Source organism: Anopheles cruzii, chromosome 3 (assembly GCF_943734635.1).
Source record: "Anopheles cruzii chromosome 3, idAnoCruzAS_RS32_06, whole genome shotgun sequence".
In the NCBI taxonomy this organism is placed as follows: Eukaryota; Metazoa; Arthropoda; class Insecta; order Diptera; family Culicidae; genus Anopheles; species Anopheles cruzii.
In genome coordinates, this window is record NC_069145.1 from 79,633,069 (window position 1) to 79,652,913 (window position 19,845).

General features: G+C 51.7%; 1 protein-coding gene across 1 annotated transcript in view; it reads left to right on the forward strand.

Annotated features, from left to right (window-relative positions):
• The window catches only part of LOC128271083 (protein O-mannosyl-transferase TMTC2), a 101,196-nt gene that overhangs the window by 33,845 nt on the left and 47,506 nt on the right, over window positions 1-19,845 (forward strand). Inside the window, exons 3-4 of the mRNA XM_053008519.1 lie at window positions 8,202-8,760; window positions 17,960-19,739. Coding sequence (XP_052864479.1) covers window positions 8,202-8,760; window positions 17,960-19,739 — 2,339 coding nt within the window. The remainder of the gene's footprint in view (window positions 1-8,201; window positions 8,761-17,959; window positions 19,740-19,845) is intronic.

Consider the following 19,845-nt stretch of genomic DNA (forward strand, 5'->3'; position numbering starts at 1 on the left):
GAGACAATTCTTGGTTCAGCTTCCTCGTGATGTTTTTGCATCACATTTTCGTGATCATTTCGCCACAAACTCGACTCATTTCATTCCGCAAACTCAAGTGGGGGATCCGTGGACACCTTTTACAGTCAATAGTTGAAGACCCGAAACGAAGTATCAGCTGAACGTAAAAAAGGACTTTTAGGGCGATTTCGATAATTAAGCCAAATTTAGACATCGATGCATTGCACAGATTAAGGATACCTTTAAAGGTTTAAGGATACCCATAGATTTAGAGGAATAAACAACGAATTTTACAGTTATAAGCGAATTCACGATAGTTTTGGACCACAGCTAGCTATGGGCAATGTACTTGGAAAAGCTTATTTTTCACATTCTCAATATTCATTATTACATGTTTGTGCATTAAATTTATAGAAAAAGACACATTTTCTAAAGCAAGTAAGAATTCATTAATTCATAAAGTACAACTAATAATTTAAGCACAAAACGGACAGTGCGAAAATTAAAGACACGAAGCGAGGTTCGCCGACGAACCGACGGATGAAGCAACAATTTAATATTCGCCGTTCATTTGCACGGTTGCCGAGGTAAGCACCTTTGCCAACGGTCGGATGCGCACACACAAATCGTCTCCCCAGGTCGGACATCACGAAGTCGGATGCTGTGCCTTTTGCTGCACCCGGCCTCGTACCACCCGCCCCGCCCGCCCGGCTGTTGCTGTGAGGCTGAATTTTTGTGACTCTGCACTTTCGCCCCGGCGACTCATCGGAATTCCGGACATTGTCACTATAATGTCCGGGCGCATCCGAGCCACCGGGCCCCGTCCCGTTGAGCATTCTAATTTGTTCCAGGTTGCCTTGCCAGGCCTTGGACCACCGTCCGAAATGTTTGACACAGAGAGAGTCCCTCGGTTTCATCGGGGCGCAGTGGAGCGCACGTACCGCAGGCTCAAAACACAAAACATCTTTCCACTAGACCGTCAATGCTGTGCAGAGTTGTGGGGCAAAAAAAGGCTGGCAATACCCAACAGCTCAGCACTGGTCGGTCCCGGGAAGCAACCCGTATGTATCCACTTGTGGCAAACCCATACGTTCTGTCGTTTCTGCTGCTGCTTCCGGACGGACGGACGGACGTAGAGGACGGATCTTTTTCTGCCCCGCTTCTCGGGTCTGTAAAACCGCACGCTAACTTTGTAATATTTTTATTCAAAACACACGTGCAACCCGGCCTGCAGCCTAGGACCTGCAGCTTTTCTGCGGGTCTGCACAATGTTCGGTTTCCGCCGGCAGCAAAAGTTTTCGTTTTCTCATCTCACCTCAGCAAAACATCCCGCCGCCGTCGTCGTCGCCGTCGTTGTGCCGTCCGCCTCTCTGTGGAATGGAAACCACGCTCCGGTCCCGGAAAGGTATGCTCCAGTGGTAGCTACACAAATATGCAGAACCCGAGAAATCTCGAGCTGCAAACTGAATCAGTTCGGAGAACTGGTCGCTGTTGAGACTCTGTCAATTTAAGACGCTATTTTAGGCGCTTTCGGGTGGCTTAGGATGAATTTTCTGTAGTTCCAAACAAAAGGAACCGCGCACGTCCGGTTAGTGACATGTTCAATTTTCCCTTCTGCTCACAAATGAAAAGAAACGCGGGTAGACAATTAATGGAAATAATAGAGTGTCATAAACAAACCTTCGCTGCAAGTGTCGTGTCGCAGGGACATGGAAAAAGTGGATCCTACTAAACAATTAGCTTCCCTCGGCACTTGATTATGGGGGACGGCAGCGAAATGAAACTTTTGTGGTGCTATTACACAGAAAAAAGCTGTGCGCAAAAACCGCTGTTCGCATAATGGCGAAAAATTCCGCATTTTTATCCGCTCACCACATGCAAAATGGCTGCCTCGCAGAGCAGAGCAGTGCATTCGGATTGCGAAACGGAATGCGAAACAATTCATAAACACCAGCACCCGATCTGGCCCCCGCGCACACGGTGTTCATAATCATTAAGGGATATTTTGCTCCGTTCCCCTTTTTGTGTGCCGTTGCTTTTTTCTGTTTGCTGTCGTCACCGTGACCTTCCGCAAGGACCTCATTCGAGCTCTGGCCTGTGCCGGTTTGTGGTGCCGAGCGATAAAGATGAAAAGTGGATACACTGCTGCATCCCGGGGCCACCAGAACCCCCCCAGGAGTGAGCGTGGAAAAAACGGAATTTCTCTAAACTAGCTGCAACGTGCAAGAAGCGGCAACTGTTGCGGTTTAGCACGTTCGGTTTTGTTGGAAGGAGCTCTGAACGCCACGGACCCGGTGCCACGCCACGAGTCAATGAGCTGCAACTCTGCTTAACGAAGTCAAGCACAAAACATGTGAAACTGTGGTTAGGAGCAGCAACGAGAAGGAAAAAAAACCCGGCGAAAGCCAGATAGATTCTGTAAAAGGAAGGTAATGGACAGAGGAGGGAAAAAACGAGCCTGAAATGGCCGCGCATCCTTTGGCCGCGTTGTCTTTTCGCTAACCGCAGACCTTCGCTCGGTGCGCAATTCGTTTTACACATTTTTCAACACATTTTTTATTAAAGCTGACATTTTCCATTAAGTGGTTTGACTACACCGCCACCGTGGGACGTTTTTATGACCTCTCTCTTGGGGGAACGCTCCGAGTTGTGTGGAAGAAAAAGGTTCGTTAGGCGTCCCGTGTCTGTAATCGACTTTTCTCGCAGCATAACTCTCATCACCGGTTTGGTTTTATTTTTCTTCGCACTTCACCGATCGGACAATCGCACAAGATTCCGGATGGAAATTAATTTGCGTATAATTAAAAATTTAATTATATCTCCTGCGATCGGAATTCGATCCGAATCGATCCATCTTGGGGCCCCTCCTGTGGATGAGTAGAGAAAGACACGCGGCCGGCATAGTTGCGTCGATGCCCCCGGGTGTCGATAACCGTAATTTCTGCCGACTTTCCCGGCGGAACTGATCAATTAAATCCATTACTGTTTACAGGCATCCAGGCAAACTACTCAGCTGAACTTTTTCATACATAAAATCACGCTTTTCGCATGAAAACTCAACTTTGTAAAGTCGGAAAAACAAGTTTAAAGTCAATTACACGCCACGATGCTGAAAAACAGTGAGAAGTTTCTGATTTTCGAAACTCACGCGCCCTTCAAACGAACTGTGAAAAGCACCGATTCAATTGGTTTACGGCCTAGGCACTCCACAGCTCCCTCGGCGTCGGACGGACCGAGTGTCCTAATGTAGAAATCATCGTGTGCCGACACCGGGAACCAACGCTCATCAATATTGGATCTCGGGTTTCGGAGTGCCGGCGTGTAACGGCAGGCGGTGTTTTATGGTCGAATCAGTCGGCCGGCCATCGATCGATAAATCATTCCGCCCGGCAACCATTCGATACCGGGTTGCACACGGAAATAGGACTTTTTCGGTCCCTCGTGCTGAGAACTTATATTTATCACACTCGCCGCTCGCCCACCCCCCCGTCACCGGTCTGATTTCTGTGGAACGGTTTTGCATCCGGCTGAAGATATCACCATTAATGCGCCAACGGTGGCCGAAGCAAGACGAAGCACATAGGATAGGTGTGAAATCCGCTCCACCCGGCAACCTGGACGATGGACGTTTGTCGTGACGCTCCGTGACCGGCTCCAGGAAGCAACAGGAAGCTCGTAGATAACGCCTCGGACCGGTGCGCCGGTGTGTGCCAGATAATCCAGGTCAACTCGAGTAACACCCTTTGCGGTGCTACGGCCAGAGCGCAACGGCCAGATTTATGAGCATCATTATCAAACGACAGCTTTGACTTTGGTTCATCTTTTACCACAGCGGCAGCGTCGTCGTCGTCGTCGAGGAGCGTTGCCTTGGACTCCATTACCTCCAGGCATTGGTCAATAAACCGCTCCCGCCCGTCCCTGTCCCGCCCGACACATCCGGGAGCCATTTGGCGCGCTGGTCCCCATCGATGGTTTGCTTATTCCATAAATCTTGTTTGCCTTCCTCTTTAGGCCGGCGTCTCATTTTCGCTGTTTTTGACAGCCGACTTTCGCTTGCCCGGAGCCACTTTTCCCCGTTCGGAAGGACCCCGTGGTCCCATTAGGTTCATGAAATGGAACCGAACCGTAGGAGGAGCCCTATCGCTGCCGGACCGTGGACCCGGCCGGGATTGCTTTTTCTCTCATCATCGTCATCGTCAGCAAAGGGGCCGCCGCCGCCGCCGTCGCCTGACAAGAAGTACAAACAAAAAGTATAAAGGACCTGGACAGGCCGCCGGACGAAACAGATTGTCCCGTAATGCACCATTGACAGTTTGAAGTGGAATCTAATCAAGACGAGAACGTTTTAGATTACGCCACTCGGCCGCCCGTCGGCTGGGGAGCACTTGCCATTCCGCCGGCCCCGTAACAGACCGGATGTGTTGCCTGGGCTGCCTTCCTTCGCAAACATTAGCCACTTGACAGTAACGAGTCTCCGCGAGCAGCTGGACCTGCCTTCAATTAATTGCGATACGGCCGAGGCCTATTTGTGTAATCACTTGACTAATGTTCTTACACATTTTATCAATCATCGTTTTGTGGAATTGTTTCGCCGATGGCAAATAAATTAAATCCAGTTGCCATTTTCCGGCCGCTTTGTCTTCGCCAGCCCCCGGGCCAGGCTAATATTGATTTTCAGTGCCTTTCGCAACGAGAACGACCGAACGGCCACGGCTGGGACTTTAAGCCATCTGTTTTCGCTGTAACTACAAACCCGCCGAGGGTCTGGGCCATCTGGTCCACAGCGGTGCCCACGAAACGAAAACAATACTCTGCTAATTTTCCAACCATTTGCGAAACCATTTGTTTTGACCATCGACAGCGTTCCCCGCGCCCCGAACCGCCGGTACACCGATTGTGTTCCACTGCAAACATCCTGTGGGTGTGTGTGGTCGGCTATTCGACATCCGGCTTCGGTTGGCCAAGGCCCCGTTATTTTTACAATTTTCTATCCCCATTCCCCGGAGCCGGAGTGACACCGGAAGTGGCGTGGCGAAAAAGAGGGCCAGATCGCCGGGTGCACGGAAGGTACGATTTTCGGTTTCACTCGTTACATCCGTTGCGCCAACCCACATCCGGATTTTCCGGTGGCCGTGAGAGGAACAATTGGGGCTCAATCTTCAAGATGGTTTCTTCCTTGTGGCCTCGCGCCCTGGTTGCTTTTGGTGGTGCTTTTTTTGTGCCTCCTTCACGCTTGGTTCCGTCTCGGTTGGTTCCGTCCCCCCCCTGCTTTTTGTGTCCCGTCCGTCCCCTTTCGTTGAGTGTTTTTCACGGAACCGGAAGAGCACGTGATTGTGTTTACTTTATTTATTTGCAATCTCGAATGTCATCATATATCTTACTTGCTCTCTCTGCCTCTCTCTATTGCTGAAGGTAGTAGAAGTTCGCTGTAATCGTGATTGCCTTGGGGTTGCCTTTCGAGCCTGCTCGGAGTGCAACGCTTGCTGCGACGCAGAAAGGTCCTTGGTTACGCTGGCATGTCTCTGGAACATGGCACACTTTTGTTTTCTTAAAACTTTCTCCAATTTTCGGAGTTTTCATTGGCGCAGCTGCAACTCCGTGACGTGAAAGTAGAGTATGGGCCCTTTCCTTACGGGGACTTCGTTTTCTTTTGTTTTATGTTTATCGAATTTTTCCAGTGTCACGAACGGAGGACAAGATTTATAAGGATCATGTAATGCGCATTTGTACAGCTAGCGCAAAACAAAAGCTCAAAGGAAGAGAACGACAACGAAGAAGAGCCGGTTTTGCAAAGCAAATCCGTTTCGTCATACAAAATTCATTGTGCCGGAAACTGAGCTTCCTGTCCAACGGCAGGTCTCCGTCATCCAGTTCGACAGCTGGCTTCATTCGCACCGGGAAACCGCAACCACGATCGGGCTCGACGTCGGCGTCGTCGGTACTTTGGGACTAATTAGCGATGCTTGGAATAATCCTGCCGGAATGCAAGTCGCGCGCGTATTTGTGTGTGTGTGCTCATCAAGCTTAATCCCTCGCCACAATTTTCCGGCAGTCGCGGATCGCTTCAGTTGTGGTGCCGCCGCACGACCCTCGCCGGCCGCGACACACCAAACTGAGCAATGCGCTCATTACCGCCATTCTGATTCCTTGTGGACGGAACCAAAGGAGACCCTTGGTGTGGGTTGAAATCAGGCCGAGCCACTGACAACGCGGGCCACGAGTTTCTAAGGGCCACGCCACACGCCACATGCCACGTCGATTGATGCAGATCGACGCTGACGAAGGTAAACATCGTTCGCGGGGCAACGGGTGCGCGTGTGTGGTAGCCACTGGACTGTGACATGATACGGCCTCTTGGCGATGCATGCAGAACGGATACAATCTACACGGTGTCCTTTGCACGGAGCGAGCTACAAAGCAGTGTGTGATGGCTGTAAGCCGAAAAGTGGATCAGATTGCTAGCTGGCTGTCTGGCGGACAGATTGCAAAGGAAAGATAGTCGAATCTTCCACGGAAGCACGGTGCTGCCCTATTTCAATCACACACACACACACATGCGTCTTTCGCGGCAGGAATTTAAATGGGATTTTCCAACGGTGGGAAATTGAATGTCTGGTATGCCGACTTAGACTTCTTTGCGCAAAGTTGTAGTGAATTAATATTTTATCCCGAAGTGTTCTTGAGGGAAACAGAACATGCAAATGCAAAAAAAAATGGTTCTAAACTACAAGATGTATCGACATTGTCCTCTTTTGCTCTGTTGTGCTCTTGTTCAGATTAATACGCCTCAAGGTATGCAATACGCCTCACATAGTACAATGTTCTGCGTTTGTTTTAAAACTTTAAAACCGTTACTTTAATCAATCTTTAGATTCACGATAGTTTAAATAAATGAGTCGTTAAACACCATTTTCGGTCCATTTCATTGTCACAACTGAAATCAGTAGCGAGACAATAGTTCGCCATTCCAGGACATCGATCAATCATTTCTTGGAACCATGAACGCGGTGCTTGACATGAATGGCCTGATACGCCCAACAACGCCCGGCGGAGTTTGGCTGCCGATGAACATCTAATACGGAAGGTGCAGCGCAGCATGAGGATGGCCACATAATTCCACGCCTCCGCCACCGCCACACGCGCGATGCAATTCATCGCCCTTCCTGTATACAATATGTTTATCAACCACTTCACTCGCCATCGGGCGAGTGCCGAGCTTCGCCATCGCCATGCAATTTACAGGATCGAGTGAAAATTCCTCGACGGTCGCCTCGCCGCGCGTGTGCCCCAGACCCGGTGACGATGGGGCGAAAGTTGATGGCGTTGTGGTTTATTGCTCCGGTTCCGGAGTCCGCGGGAAACCGCGAGTGAGAGTGGATTGCCAGCAAATGTTAATAGTCTACATGATCGATTAGCTCCAGCATGACACACACCGACGGGAGGTAGCGATTTTCATCATCATGAATATTTTGCCCGCTGCCGAGGTCGTTACGAACTGGGTCACGGCGGCGGCGAATGTGATATGCATTTGTAAAGTGTTCCAGCAAGGGGCGGCCACAGAAACTGACCAGGTTCGCCCGGTTTTGGGAAACAATTGTTTCGTTTCGGGGTAAAGTTTCACAACTTTGTGCACTAGAGTCCCGCGGTTGGCAACCGCTGGTCCGCACACCGGTTAGTATCTATTTCCCGGTGGAACCGCGAGCGGGGTCTGGGGCGGAAAATTTCACCGGCCGACGGCCAAAGTCGGAAGTTGATTTAAGCTTATAATGAGAAAATAATTGTATCAAATATGCGCATGGATTATACTTTATGGTTTTAATTTATAAACGTTTCGCTCTCTCTCTTGCTCACTCGCTGGCGTCGTGGTCGCGCGAGGACGAAGGAGTTATTAATATGCATGAGCGTCGGCCCAGCCTGCGAAGTCCTGGTGCCGTCGCCGCCGGGAGTCTAAACGTGCCAACGTGCGCTAGGCTTCACCGCCGCCATCGGGTGGGCGCGTGAATGTGAATAATGCAATTGCAGTTCCACAGGCGTCTATGTGTGCGTGCGTGTGTGTGTGTGTGTCGGTCCGCATCTTCTGCTAATTCGATTCCGTCATTAGTGCACTATTAGGCGCTCCTCCGGAAGCTGCCGCCGTTCGGTGTCGTCCATCGTCATCTTACTAGCGACTCATTCTTTCTCTCTCTCTTCTTCTCTCTCAGGCGGGCGATCCTCGGCAATCCGGACGTGCTCGGGTCGGGCGGCTGGTACCAGCTGCTGCAGAACGACTTCTGGGGGACGCCCCTGTCGGACTCGGGCTCCCACGGCTCGTACCGCCCGCTGTGTGTGGCCAGCTTCAAGCTCAACTACCTGCTCGATGGCTTCAAGCCGCTCGGCTACCACCTGGTCAACGTCCTGCTGCACTCACTGGCGACGGGGCTGGTGGTGAAGCTGGCCCGCCACCTGCTGCCGGCCGCCTACCGCTCGGGACCGGCCGTCGCAGGCCTACTGTTTGCGGCCCATCCCATCCACACGGAGGCGGTGGCCGGCGTGGTCGGGCGGGCCGACCTGACGGGCTGCATCTTCTACCTGCTGACGCTGCTCGCCTACATCCGCCACGTCCGGTGGCGGCAGTGGGGCGACCGGCGGCACTGGCTGGCCCTGGCCGCCACCATCCTGCTGGCCGGCGCCGCCATCCTCTGCAAGGAAACGGCCGTGACAGCTTTAGTAGTTTGCGCGATTTATGACATCATAAAGGGCTACGCCGGATCCAGAGATAAGGTACCGGGAGGCGCGCACAGTATACATTTAATTTTAAATATGCTTTATTTATACCACTCTCTCTCTGCGACCGGAGCGCCGGCGCAAGACGCATCTGGGCGCACTGCATCTGCGTTCCCGGGCCTCGATCCGACTGGTGGCGCACTGGTTTCGCTACTTGTTTACCGCCCCAACACAGGATACACGGAGTGGCAGCAGCAGCAGGAGGCATCCACTCGAGTGCGCCCCGTCCGCGGGCAGGGCTTTTGTGAGCGCGACAACAACGCGCTGTGACGATTCGTGGCCGTGTCTCGAGTGGCAACAAAAGTGGCACAAAAAATCGCCACCGCCAGAAGGGATTAGAGCGGGCGGGGCGGGCAACAACGACACATACGCGGGCGCGGATGGCACATAGTTTATACTTTTTTACTGTCTGTCCCGGGGGACTTCTGTCCCGGACACGGCCACTGCTGAAGAAGACCCACAGCGGCGCACCGGAAATGGAACCGGGAAAGTGTGCACGGCGCTCTAAACACACCCGGCCCTTCATCTCATAAATCCTGGCCCGATCCCGTCCCACGATGCCCGGACGGACGATACAGTTGCGGCCGTGTCAGGCGCACTCTGCGGGGCGTAATCATAACCGTCGACAATGCAACATTCTTTGTCCCTCACAAACACACACGCACGCAGTCTGTGCCTCACGGAGTTTGGGAAGAATGCAAAATGGTGGCAATTGGTGGGAAAGGGTGAAAAACGAAAGTCGATCGATGGCGGGTCTTGCGAGTGTGTATCGAGTGAAAAGACCAACACGCCTCTAACCGGCTCTAAAAAGGGACCATGCTCCCATGCGTGTCGCGTTCCGATAAGCAGGTGTCCCCTGGCGGAACAATCGATAACTGCACAGCCCACAGGATGGCCCGGGGCTTCGCCATTGTTGTGGCCATTGTTCCGCAACGCATTGAACGCAACCCGTGGCGTGACAAAGAGGCTTAGGATGGCTTAGGTTTCAGTGTGGTCTTGCCAGAAACCTTACCTTAATGCACAGTCTGTCTAAGTAACGAGATTTTTGTTTGAGAATTTTTGTTTCAATGGTTAGTAACATGGTTTGAAACGGATGACAGATAGTTCATAGTTTGAACACGGACAGATTAAAAAGGATGACAGTTATGCGCATTTATATGTTAGTAGTTAAGCCTGGACAAAGCCAATATTAAAATTTGTTGTGAACTTTGTAAAACAAGATTCATAATTTATCACAACAGGTGTAGGCTGCTAATGAGTGTATGAGTAGAGCAAAAGTTTTTGTGTGAGAGCAGTCAAGTCAAAGTCAAAAGTAAATAATATATTGATGATCACTTTCTATGATTCGAAGGGCAGGAACCTACTATGAATTTGTTCCTGAAGGTGCGACTAACAACTAACCCCGAATCGGGATCGGAAGGGTTCATTTTAAGACGATTTTCCAGCGCTTCAAGCTACTGTAACACGATTGGTGAATCTACTGACAAAAAACGGGAATAACTATTAGATATCTGGTTGCATTTTATATTAAAAAACAATCTCGTTCTTCAAATGGCATACTGTGTAGATTACTATAAAGTTTGACGTTTGCAAAGTTGCTGTCAAAGGCCATCTAGTAACCGTCGCCAGTATTTCTCTTAGTGACCCGTTGCGTCTTTCACAGTAACACGCGCCGAAAATCTGGTTGAAGACGCAATTCCTATTCCATAGAATTTAAATCTTTTCATTTTAAATTGAATTATCGACAGCTCAACGGAAAGGTGATCGATAAACGCTTTTCTTTGAACGACTCGTTTTAAGATAATCAGAAAAGCCATAATGGAAAAAAGAAGAGGGTGCTTTCATTTCTTTTTCAACCTGCTGATAGGTGTGCCTGTAAAAAGACCAAAAAGGCCCGGCCCGGGTCATATCATCAAACGTCCCATTCACAGCAGCACACACACACCGCGGAACCGTTAATCAAAATCATTCACCGCGGTAAGTCTATATTCTTCGCCGGGACAAATAAACCCGCAGCAGCCCGCCGGGCGCGGAACGATGGACCGGTACCTGGGTGCACCGTGCAACAGGATACCCAAAGTGAGATCATGCCGGATCCGCAAGGATGTGAAATTGTGCGCTCGCGTGCTGGATACGTGGAGCGTGTTTGCCCATCCGCTCGGAAACGCCAGGATACCGCCGGAACGGAACTATTCATACCGCGAGAGCGCGAAAGAGAAGGTGGAACCGAGCAGAAGAGGATCGCGAATGGCGCGTGATAGGACCCCGCAAACATCATTCCCGGGGCGCCCGAAAAGAGAGCATAAATGCCCGTGAAAGGAAGATAGGACGAACTCAACGGAATAATCAACGGTACCATTGATCAAGTGCCGCAACCGATGCTTTTGTTGTTCGCCGGAATCATGGAATCCGGCCCGGTGGATGAAACGACCCGGGCCAAAAAGGACCCGACCCGAGAGAGAGGGAGAGAGAGAGAGAGAGAGAGTGAACTAGAAGTGGTGTTGCAAAAAAAGAACGGATAGCAAAAGGACATCGAATCCCTGGCCAGTTACTACGGAATGCTCGGGTACTCCGAAATCGAGGAATCGAAAAGAAAGTGACTATCGATTGGGTAATGCCGCGGAAGTCCCAACGCACACACACACACACACGCGGACGGACTGAGGCTGGAAACCGGGTGCCGGTGCTGGTGGAGGAGGTTCGTGTTCGGAATACTTTTTACAATCAGTCGGCTTTTTTTCTTCGTTTTACGGTGCTCCGTCTGTCGGTGAACAACCGTGAATTTAACTCCATTCAAATATTTGCTCTAACCCGTCGCATTCCGCCCCCGGGGGTTCGGGTTCTCGGGTCCTCCCGTGGGGGATCCGGTGCGCCGTGGTGCGACTGTATGTGTGTGCGCAGGAAAATGGCATTTTTCGGACGCAGAACGGACGAGAACTTTCTTCTTTGCACTTCTCGTCGTTAGTTTCAGCAACGCCCCAACGCGCGTTGTTGTTGCCGACTTTCTGGGCCGACTTCGGATTGCGACCGGATGTGCATACTGGCAGGGCGATAAACACGGAGCGCCTGGAGAGATGCATCCATCGTATGCGGGATGGGCGCTCACCTCAGGCCGCCGACACCCCTTTTTGACAATAACACTTCGAGATGGACACCGAACGGCTGGCCCGAAACGCCCTGGTGCCCTGCCAAAAAAGCTAGTGCTGCGCGGAGGGATTTGCATGACGTTAGCTTGCGCGTGGTGGCTACGTGGCCCGGCGCTCGTTCACAATTGAATGTTCCTGGTAAACAGATTTATTTCATCCGTTTCGGATCAATCGTTCACGTTTCTCGGAGCACAGACACACGTGTGAGATTTGTGAGAAGAAAACGGACTCCGTCCCAGGAAAAGGATTTATGGGTACAGGATTTGTACGGGTCGCTGTTCGACATGCTCTCGCTGACTTACTTGCGCTGCCCTTGCACAGCAGTGCCAAATTAACTCAATAACCGAATCCGACTCCGAAGGACACACGGATTGCGATTGCGATGATTGATTTACGGAACGGAACGCTCGGGCCGAAATGGCGAAAATGGTGAATCTGAAACGTGTTTTCTGGAATCACAGCGCACATTCTAGGTGTTAAGGGCCGCCGGGATACGTCGGAATCCAATCAACTGCTAGACAAACATAAATTCCATTTCACAGAGAACCGGCACTTCGAACTCTTCGCTCTGGGTGCACTTTGCGAGTTCGGGCGACTTTTGCGACCCACAAGCTCTGGCATTGGCCCGATTTTCAGCTCCGATCGATTGGGGGAGTGTACATCAATTTGACTTCACCCATTACAAGCTCATGAACTTCAGCGCGCGCTCCAGGGATTTCATCGTTGGTTATGGGAAAAGTTCGTCTCTTGCGAACGCTCTTGGGTTACTCTTGGAGCACGCGAAGAAAAAGGGCAACATCCATTCCATTATCGGGCGGATCCGGTGAGAGCGATCCACCACCAGTTGCGTGGCGAAGGAGCCGTGTGTTGAGCGCTCTCGAAACGAGAATTAATATTCTACGCCACGCCGCCGCGAACGGGAGCGTCATGTATTACAGGACAACGGGTGAACATCACCTGAAGCGGCGCGCCGTGCCATCGACACCATTGTCGATGATGATGATGATGATGATGATGCTGCTGATGATCGTAATACTGTGGGCGCTGGTCGGCGAAACTTTTCCCTTTGAACGCACGTTAATGGGCCGTATTTTTCGCCCCCTTTCGGGCTGATCGAACAAGAAAGAGATTGAATGAGTCCTGTTTTGTTGCTTGTTGGGCACACACACACACACTCACAGGCGGTGCTTCTCCGGAGCCCCCCGATTAATCACTGTGAAGTGGACACGATGGCGAAGAGCAATATTGATCGCAAGAGTGGACTTTTGTTCGGCACACTTCTCCTCAAGGTAGCCTCAGCTACAGGACAGAGACAGCTCAACATATTCTGAAGAGTGTTTTCCCTACTTTAGATCCCTGAAAGTTAACCAAACCCGTTGGGATGCTGTTTTGATGCAGAATCCTAAGTCGTGAGATCTTTTTACGGCGAGTTCGGGCATTTGCGCACCCTCCAAAGTGGATTTAGTGTTCGCCTTCCGATCCCATTGGGGCAGGCACCACAATCCTTTCAAGTTGTCTAATTTTACGTCCACTCAACCAGGCGAATCGGTTCGTTTTTTAATTTTATTTCACGGGCTTGGATTTCTGACCAAACTGGGCCTCGGGGCGAAGATGTGGGAACCCTACACTGATGAAGCCCACACTGTGGGCTATTTTGGGATGTGAAAGAATTTGAAATTTTAAAGAAAATCCCACACCGATGTGGTGCGTCTAAGATAAATATATAACGGGGTTTGGTTATTCGGATCTCCACCGTACAAGATCCACAAGATTACGGGACGAATTTTATTTGGACCCCCAGATGGACTGACGGAAACTTCGCATCGTCTTGGTCGGGGTTAACACAAACGCAATCGAATCGATTGATTCCACACCAACGTTGTGGACGGTGGGTGTTAACGATGGTGGCCGCGAAAAAAAAAAACAGTTAAGCAAGTCTCGTCCCGAGTGATGAAACGATTGATCGAAGGATAAACCGCAAACCACGAAAGGAACTAACTTCCATCGGGTTCTTAGGCTATCAACTGGCTCTGTTAGCTTGGAACAGTTCTGGTTGAATGGTTGCTTTTCCATTAGAAAAACGGAAGTGGACCGGAAATTCGGTGTTGAATGATTTGATATGGAGTTTTAAAACATTTGCAAAAGTTATTACAAAATGTGGAAACTCATACTCTATGATCTATTTGAACTTTTGTCTACTACTTCGAATGTCTTTGTCGAATTGTCTTTACTTCGAATATCATTTCCAGTTTCCGGAATGTAGGGTAATTAAATTGGAATCCCAATCGGAGCCCGTGCAAAACGCTTTTATACCTGCGCTAATTTAGGAACTTCCTGCAATTCTCAACGAGTAGAAACTCCTGTTTCGTTGGAACCTGGTGCTGGTGAAAGTTGTTTTCATTTTGTGAAATGGAGCGAAACCTCTCGAGAAGCCCCTTCAGTAGCTTTCCGGAGCACATTGCGCCATCATCAGGCGTGCCTGATGCCTGGCGATCGGACTGGAGTGGAATTCAATTTCACAGATAAGGATAAACTTTCCACCTCGGCCACCGATAATGGGCCGGGATAGTTTACAAGTTTTGTAATATTTTTCTGCTCAACCATGGCCACATCTAAGCGGTGCTTCCGCCAGCGGCACAACTTTGTGCGCCCTCACCAACTAATCAGATCCCCAAACCTTTGCAGCTAATTGGCAATTTGATACAGAATAGAAACCGAAATGAATTGAAACTTTGCCGTAGCACGAAAGGTTTCGCTCGGGTGCGGTCCATCGCGGCCATCGTGCCAGATGCAGGCAGCAGAGAGTATAGCGTTTGCTGCTGCTATTCATCAACGGAACACCGGTACCGGGCGTGATCGGCAGCCCAGGTGACCTCGTCCTGGGCGAAAACCCTGCACAAAAGTGCCTGCTCACACCTTCCGCGAAGGAGGATCCTGCGTGCCGAAATCGAAGCGAAACATCATTTCTGATTCGCCCCCTTTCGAAGGTCGACCGGTGACCGAGCGACCACACCCAGCCAATCGAGCTTTGGCAGCTGCTCCGGCCAAGTGTTGCGGCAAGTTTTCAACAACAAAACAACACACCAAACCACCGGATGGTTCTCGCCCTGGACGGATGGATAAGCCGCCGTCGCCGGGTGGGCCACTTTAAATTGGACCGGCTGCCAAAGGAGCGGAGAGTTCAATAGAGTGTGGGTAGGCACCCTGAAATGGGCGGATAGAATTGGATAAAGATTTTGTTTGGCATCATTGTTGGGCTCGTCGGTGGGGGGCAAAAAAACCGATCCTTTGCCAAAGTTTTCATTATCTGTTCCGAAAGTGGTGTTTGAGTCTCAAGAAATGCAGAAGGATCGAAGGACCTTCACAGTTGATTATCCCACACGGTTGATTTGTTGGACACCCGCCCCCGAACAAGCAACATTTGTGGGGCTTTATTTGAAAAACAATGACAACTCGAGGTCGGCGTTTCATTTACTCACGAGCACGGAACTTGCCCTCAGATTAGAGCATAGTGTTTGTCGGCAGTTTTGCTCGTGTTACACGTGCAAGGTCTTTCAGCCGAACTCTGGGATCAAATTTACTAATCGAATGAAAGCTCAAAGATCGATCGATGCATCGCAGGATCACTGGCGTCGGATAGTTTGGTAGACTTTTCTCATCAATTCTCAGCACAAGTCCTCCGAACGGGACGTACGGGTTTTTATTGTCGACCAAGTGCACGAAGTGTTGCTCCCGGAAACTTACCGAAAAACCAACACCGAAACCCCGGGACCAGGGACCGGTGTTTCAGGGATAGGCGAACAAAGTTTGAGTGCTGCACACCGAGGCACCGCAGAAAGGATGCTAAATTGAATTATTCGGAGAATCTCAGCTCGGGTGGCGTGCTCGCTCCTCGATAGACTTCCAGACAGAGTGCACCGCGCAGTGATCAACAGTCACGACCAGTGAGTCAGGTCACCAATGCCAGGGGTAGAGAGGGGTATTTGACACGTCTTTCTTCCAGCAACGTTAAGAATTTTCCTCGTAACGCTAGAAGCCACACACAAACATATACGTAGAACACTCTTCATGAATCTTTTACCAATGGCTGGTGGGCTTCCGAGTATTCGGAATCGATTGCTTAAAACTTTTACCAAACTTTCCTTGTGCCAAGGAGTCTTCGTCTGTTTAATGAGAGGAACCGGTTCTAAAATTGAATGATTGGAGCTTTCAGCTCAAATCAAGTAGCCTTTGACCCTGGGCATCGAAATTTGAGCTCATACATCTTCCCGATTCTCGCCGACCGACAAATAAATTAGTTTCAATCAACTATGGCTTATCTAAGGCACCTGCAACTTTACACGTTCCCTGGTGCCGGTGAAAAGTTCGGCCAAAGGATTACCTTTCATCTGCAGCCATTACGGACGGGCTGCCCTAGAAAAACCCTCAGAAAGGCAGGGAAGTGTCTAATAAACCGAAAGGCAAGGACGTAGAATCGAACCTCGGTCGTTCGGAGTGGAAATTAAAATTTCCTCCCCACTCCCATTGGACGAGCGAGCATTAAAAGTTCAATAAAACGAAGAAAGTTTTTAGCACCTTTTTTTGGTGCAAAAAAAGAGAAGAGAATCCGGTCCCTTAGCGAAGACAAACCTTTCACGGCAGCCGACCAGTTTCAAGCGGTTGCGGTTTGCCCCATCGAACCACATTCATCATGTTGCCCGGGGGCATTCCGAAGTTGATTCCCCGGACCGCTCCAGTCGACGAGCACTCCATCCGTCTTGGAAATCTTGGAAGTCATCCATCGACCGGTCGGGCTGGGCGTCCCACATTCAGCGCACGTTCGCCTGGCACCTGTTCTGTGACAATATTTGAACGGGGCGGTACGGTCCAGTAGCTGGAGGGCTATTTTTCTTCCAGTTTCGATCATATTCCATTAGCGATCGAGTCACCGCCAGTCACCTGCCCCTGGTCCTGGTCCCCTTCACGGCGAGGGCAATCATTCCGGCTTCAACGGCGACACTCTACGGCCAGCCGCTGAGGTGCGCTCGCAGTCAACCTCAAACGCCATCAATCGATTCTGCCAACCTCATCGCGCACTGGTCACTTTCCTTTCACCGAGCTTCAAGATGTTGCCATTGCTGCCGCTCGGTCCTTCGAGAGCAAGATTCATCTTCCTGGGCGGGACGGGGACGGCAACCTGAAGGCGAAGGTGTTTGAGCGAAGAAATATGTCGCAAATAAAAATCTACTTGAACACAAACATTGACTCTGTAATAGAATAATCCAACGTCATTCGAGGGCGGCCATCTTCGGGGTCGGATGGCCCACTCACGACGACGACGACGAGGACGTTGAAACGATGTCGAGCAGACTAATGCGCCCCCGGCCCGGCCCAGCCCGGCACGACCAACACTTCAGTGCCATCTTTAGCGCCGGTCATCCTGGTGCGATATCTGCTTTATTCCTCCATTATGGACCTATCAAAAGTCAATGATCCTCGGTGCCAGACGCCCGGAGACGAAACGAGAGCGAACGTGAGAGAGCAGGAAGGGCAATTCTTCTTATCCCATCCTTGAGTCGGCTGTGGTCGGTGCCCTCTGGCGGCATGATTTATTTACGCTTTAATTTAGGCTGCATAAATAATTCAATATGTTCGCTCTCGCAACCGTCGCAGCCGCTGCCGGTTGTTGGTGTTTTGTTGAATGAACTACTCTGAAATATGTATGCGCGCTCACGGAGCCATTTAATTGGGTGTCTCTGGCAGTTCACGGGAACGAGAAGGGACGTATCTGTGTTATCAAAAAAAGATAATGCCATCTGCAAGGCGGACTAAGTATCTATTTTTGATTACCTTGAAGATTTGTTGGAGCTTCTTTCGGGTAGACCATTCCAACTTATAGCAACCATTGCTTATAACTCGCCGAGATCTAGTCATCGTGGAGCCACCGGAAACCTTTCAAACAACGGAGCTGTCACTTTCAAAGCCCACACTGATTTTCATTCGACAATTAAACTAACTCCATTTCGTACTCCATTTCTAACCGCCTGTCTTCTACGTTTGTTTCGTTTTAGCACCGAATCCGAAGCCTCGGGCTGGTGGCCCTCTCGCTGGCCGTAATCGTGCACTTCCGGTTAACACTGCCACGGCCCGCCACCCTGTTCTCCACGGCCGACAACCCGACGGCCAAGAGTGGCTCCCTGTGGACCCGGTTTCTGACCTTTTCCTTCCTGCCGGTGGTGAACTTCAAGCTGCTGGTGCTGCCGGACGTGCTGAGCTTCGACTGGGGCATGGACGCGATCCCCCGCATTAGTTCCGCGTTCGACCGACAGATGGGGCTCGCGGTGGCGTTCTATCTGGGGCTCGGGTACGCCTTGTGGAGCGGTAGCCGGGCGTTGCTGCGGCCATCGGCGGGTGCACCGACGACGACTGATAGTACCTTCAATCGGAAGCTGGCTAGTAAACTGAACCTGCACCGGCTTCGGACCGCGGGCGAAGGCCACCCGGCGGCCGATGTGACGCCGGTCGTGGCCGAGGTGGTCCTGAGACGCGAGAGAGGGGCGCCGTGCACGCTCTGCAAACACGACGCCGGGCTGCGGCACTCCAGCCCCTGCCGGACGCTGCACAACAACAACGGCATGTCGTCCATCATCTGCGGCTGTGCGTACGGGCCGACGGCGGCGGCGTACAAATATTTATCACTATCGCCTTCGACACTGTCCAATTATTTCTGCCGCCTCGCACCACAAGCGAACCCCAGCCCGGAGGCCCCGAGTCCGGAGCCCAAACGTGGCGGTCGGGTCGGCGGGACGTACGGCAACAATAACAACGACAGTGCCAGCATCAACTTCAACCAGGGCTTCCCGGCATCGGTCGGCAAGAAGTTCGTCTGTCACTGGCCGCTGACACTTTCCGGTGACGTCATCGGTGGCGGTGGCTCTCGAGATAAGCAGACGTTCCCGTTCGCGCTGCTCCCACCTTCCACCACCACCACCACCAGCGGGACCGGGTCCTCTCGGACGCCCTCGCTTTCCTCTTCCACCTCATTCACTTCTTCCTCATCGTCCTCCTCGTCGTCGTCGAGTTCGTGCGCATCTTCGGTGCGCGGTGACGGTCCGGATGCTTCCATGGACGATGGTGTCGGGGATGGGGCCGACGGTGGTATCGGGGCCGCCGGAGCGCTCCTGATGTCGATCGCACTGCTAACGCTTCCGTTTCTGCCCGCCACCAACCTGCTGTTCTACGTGGGCTTCGTCGTGGCCGAGCGGGTCCTGTATTTGCCGAGCGCCGGCTTCTGCCTGCTGATCGGGCTCGGTGTAAGCGGCCTGATTGATGGCACCGGAAACGGGCCCGCCGCCCCGTCCCAGGCCCCGACCCGGCCGCGGAAGGCACATCGGTGCCATCGGCGCGTCGTCGGTGCGTTGTTTCCGGCCACGGTGCGGAACCGTTTCGTGGCCCTCGGGCACCTCGTCGGTAGTGCGTGGGGTACCGTGGGTACCGTGAAGAGCGTGGTGGGTGTGACCGTGAATTCACAGTGCAGTGCAGTGGATGGTGATGCGACCGCGGGTGCCAAGCGGCCATCCGTCGGGGTGCTCGGTGCTCGCTTCGCCAAACACGGTGGCGGCGGCGGCGGTGCTGGTAGTTTGAGCAAAACACGTCACATAGCACCCGCCGGAAGTGGTCGCCAGCGACACGCAAACCGGTCGCCCGGCACCGATCGGTGCCGGAAGGCCGTGCTGGCGTGTGTCGGATTACTGCTGCTGGCGTACAGTGCAAAAACGGTGCGCCGGAACCGGGACTGGTCCGACGAGGAGAGCCTCTTCCGCAGCGCGATCGCCGTCAACCCTCCCAAAGGTAAGCGGCTCACTGGCCATTTGCATTGTTTAGGTCCGCAGCTCACATAACCGTACTCCCCTGCACATTTCAGCTTCAGTTTTTATGTGGAAAGCGGTAAAAATCG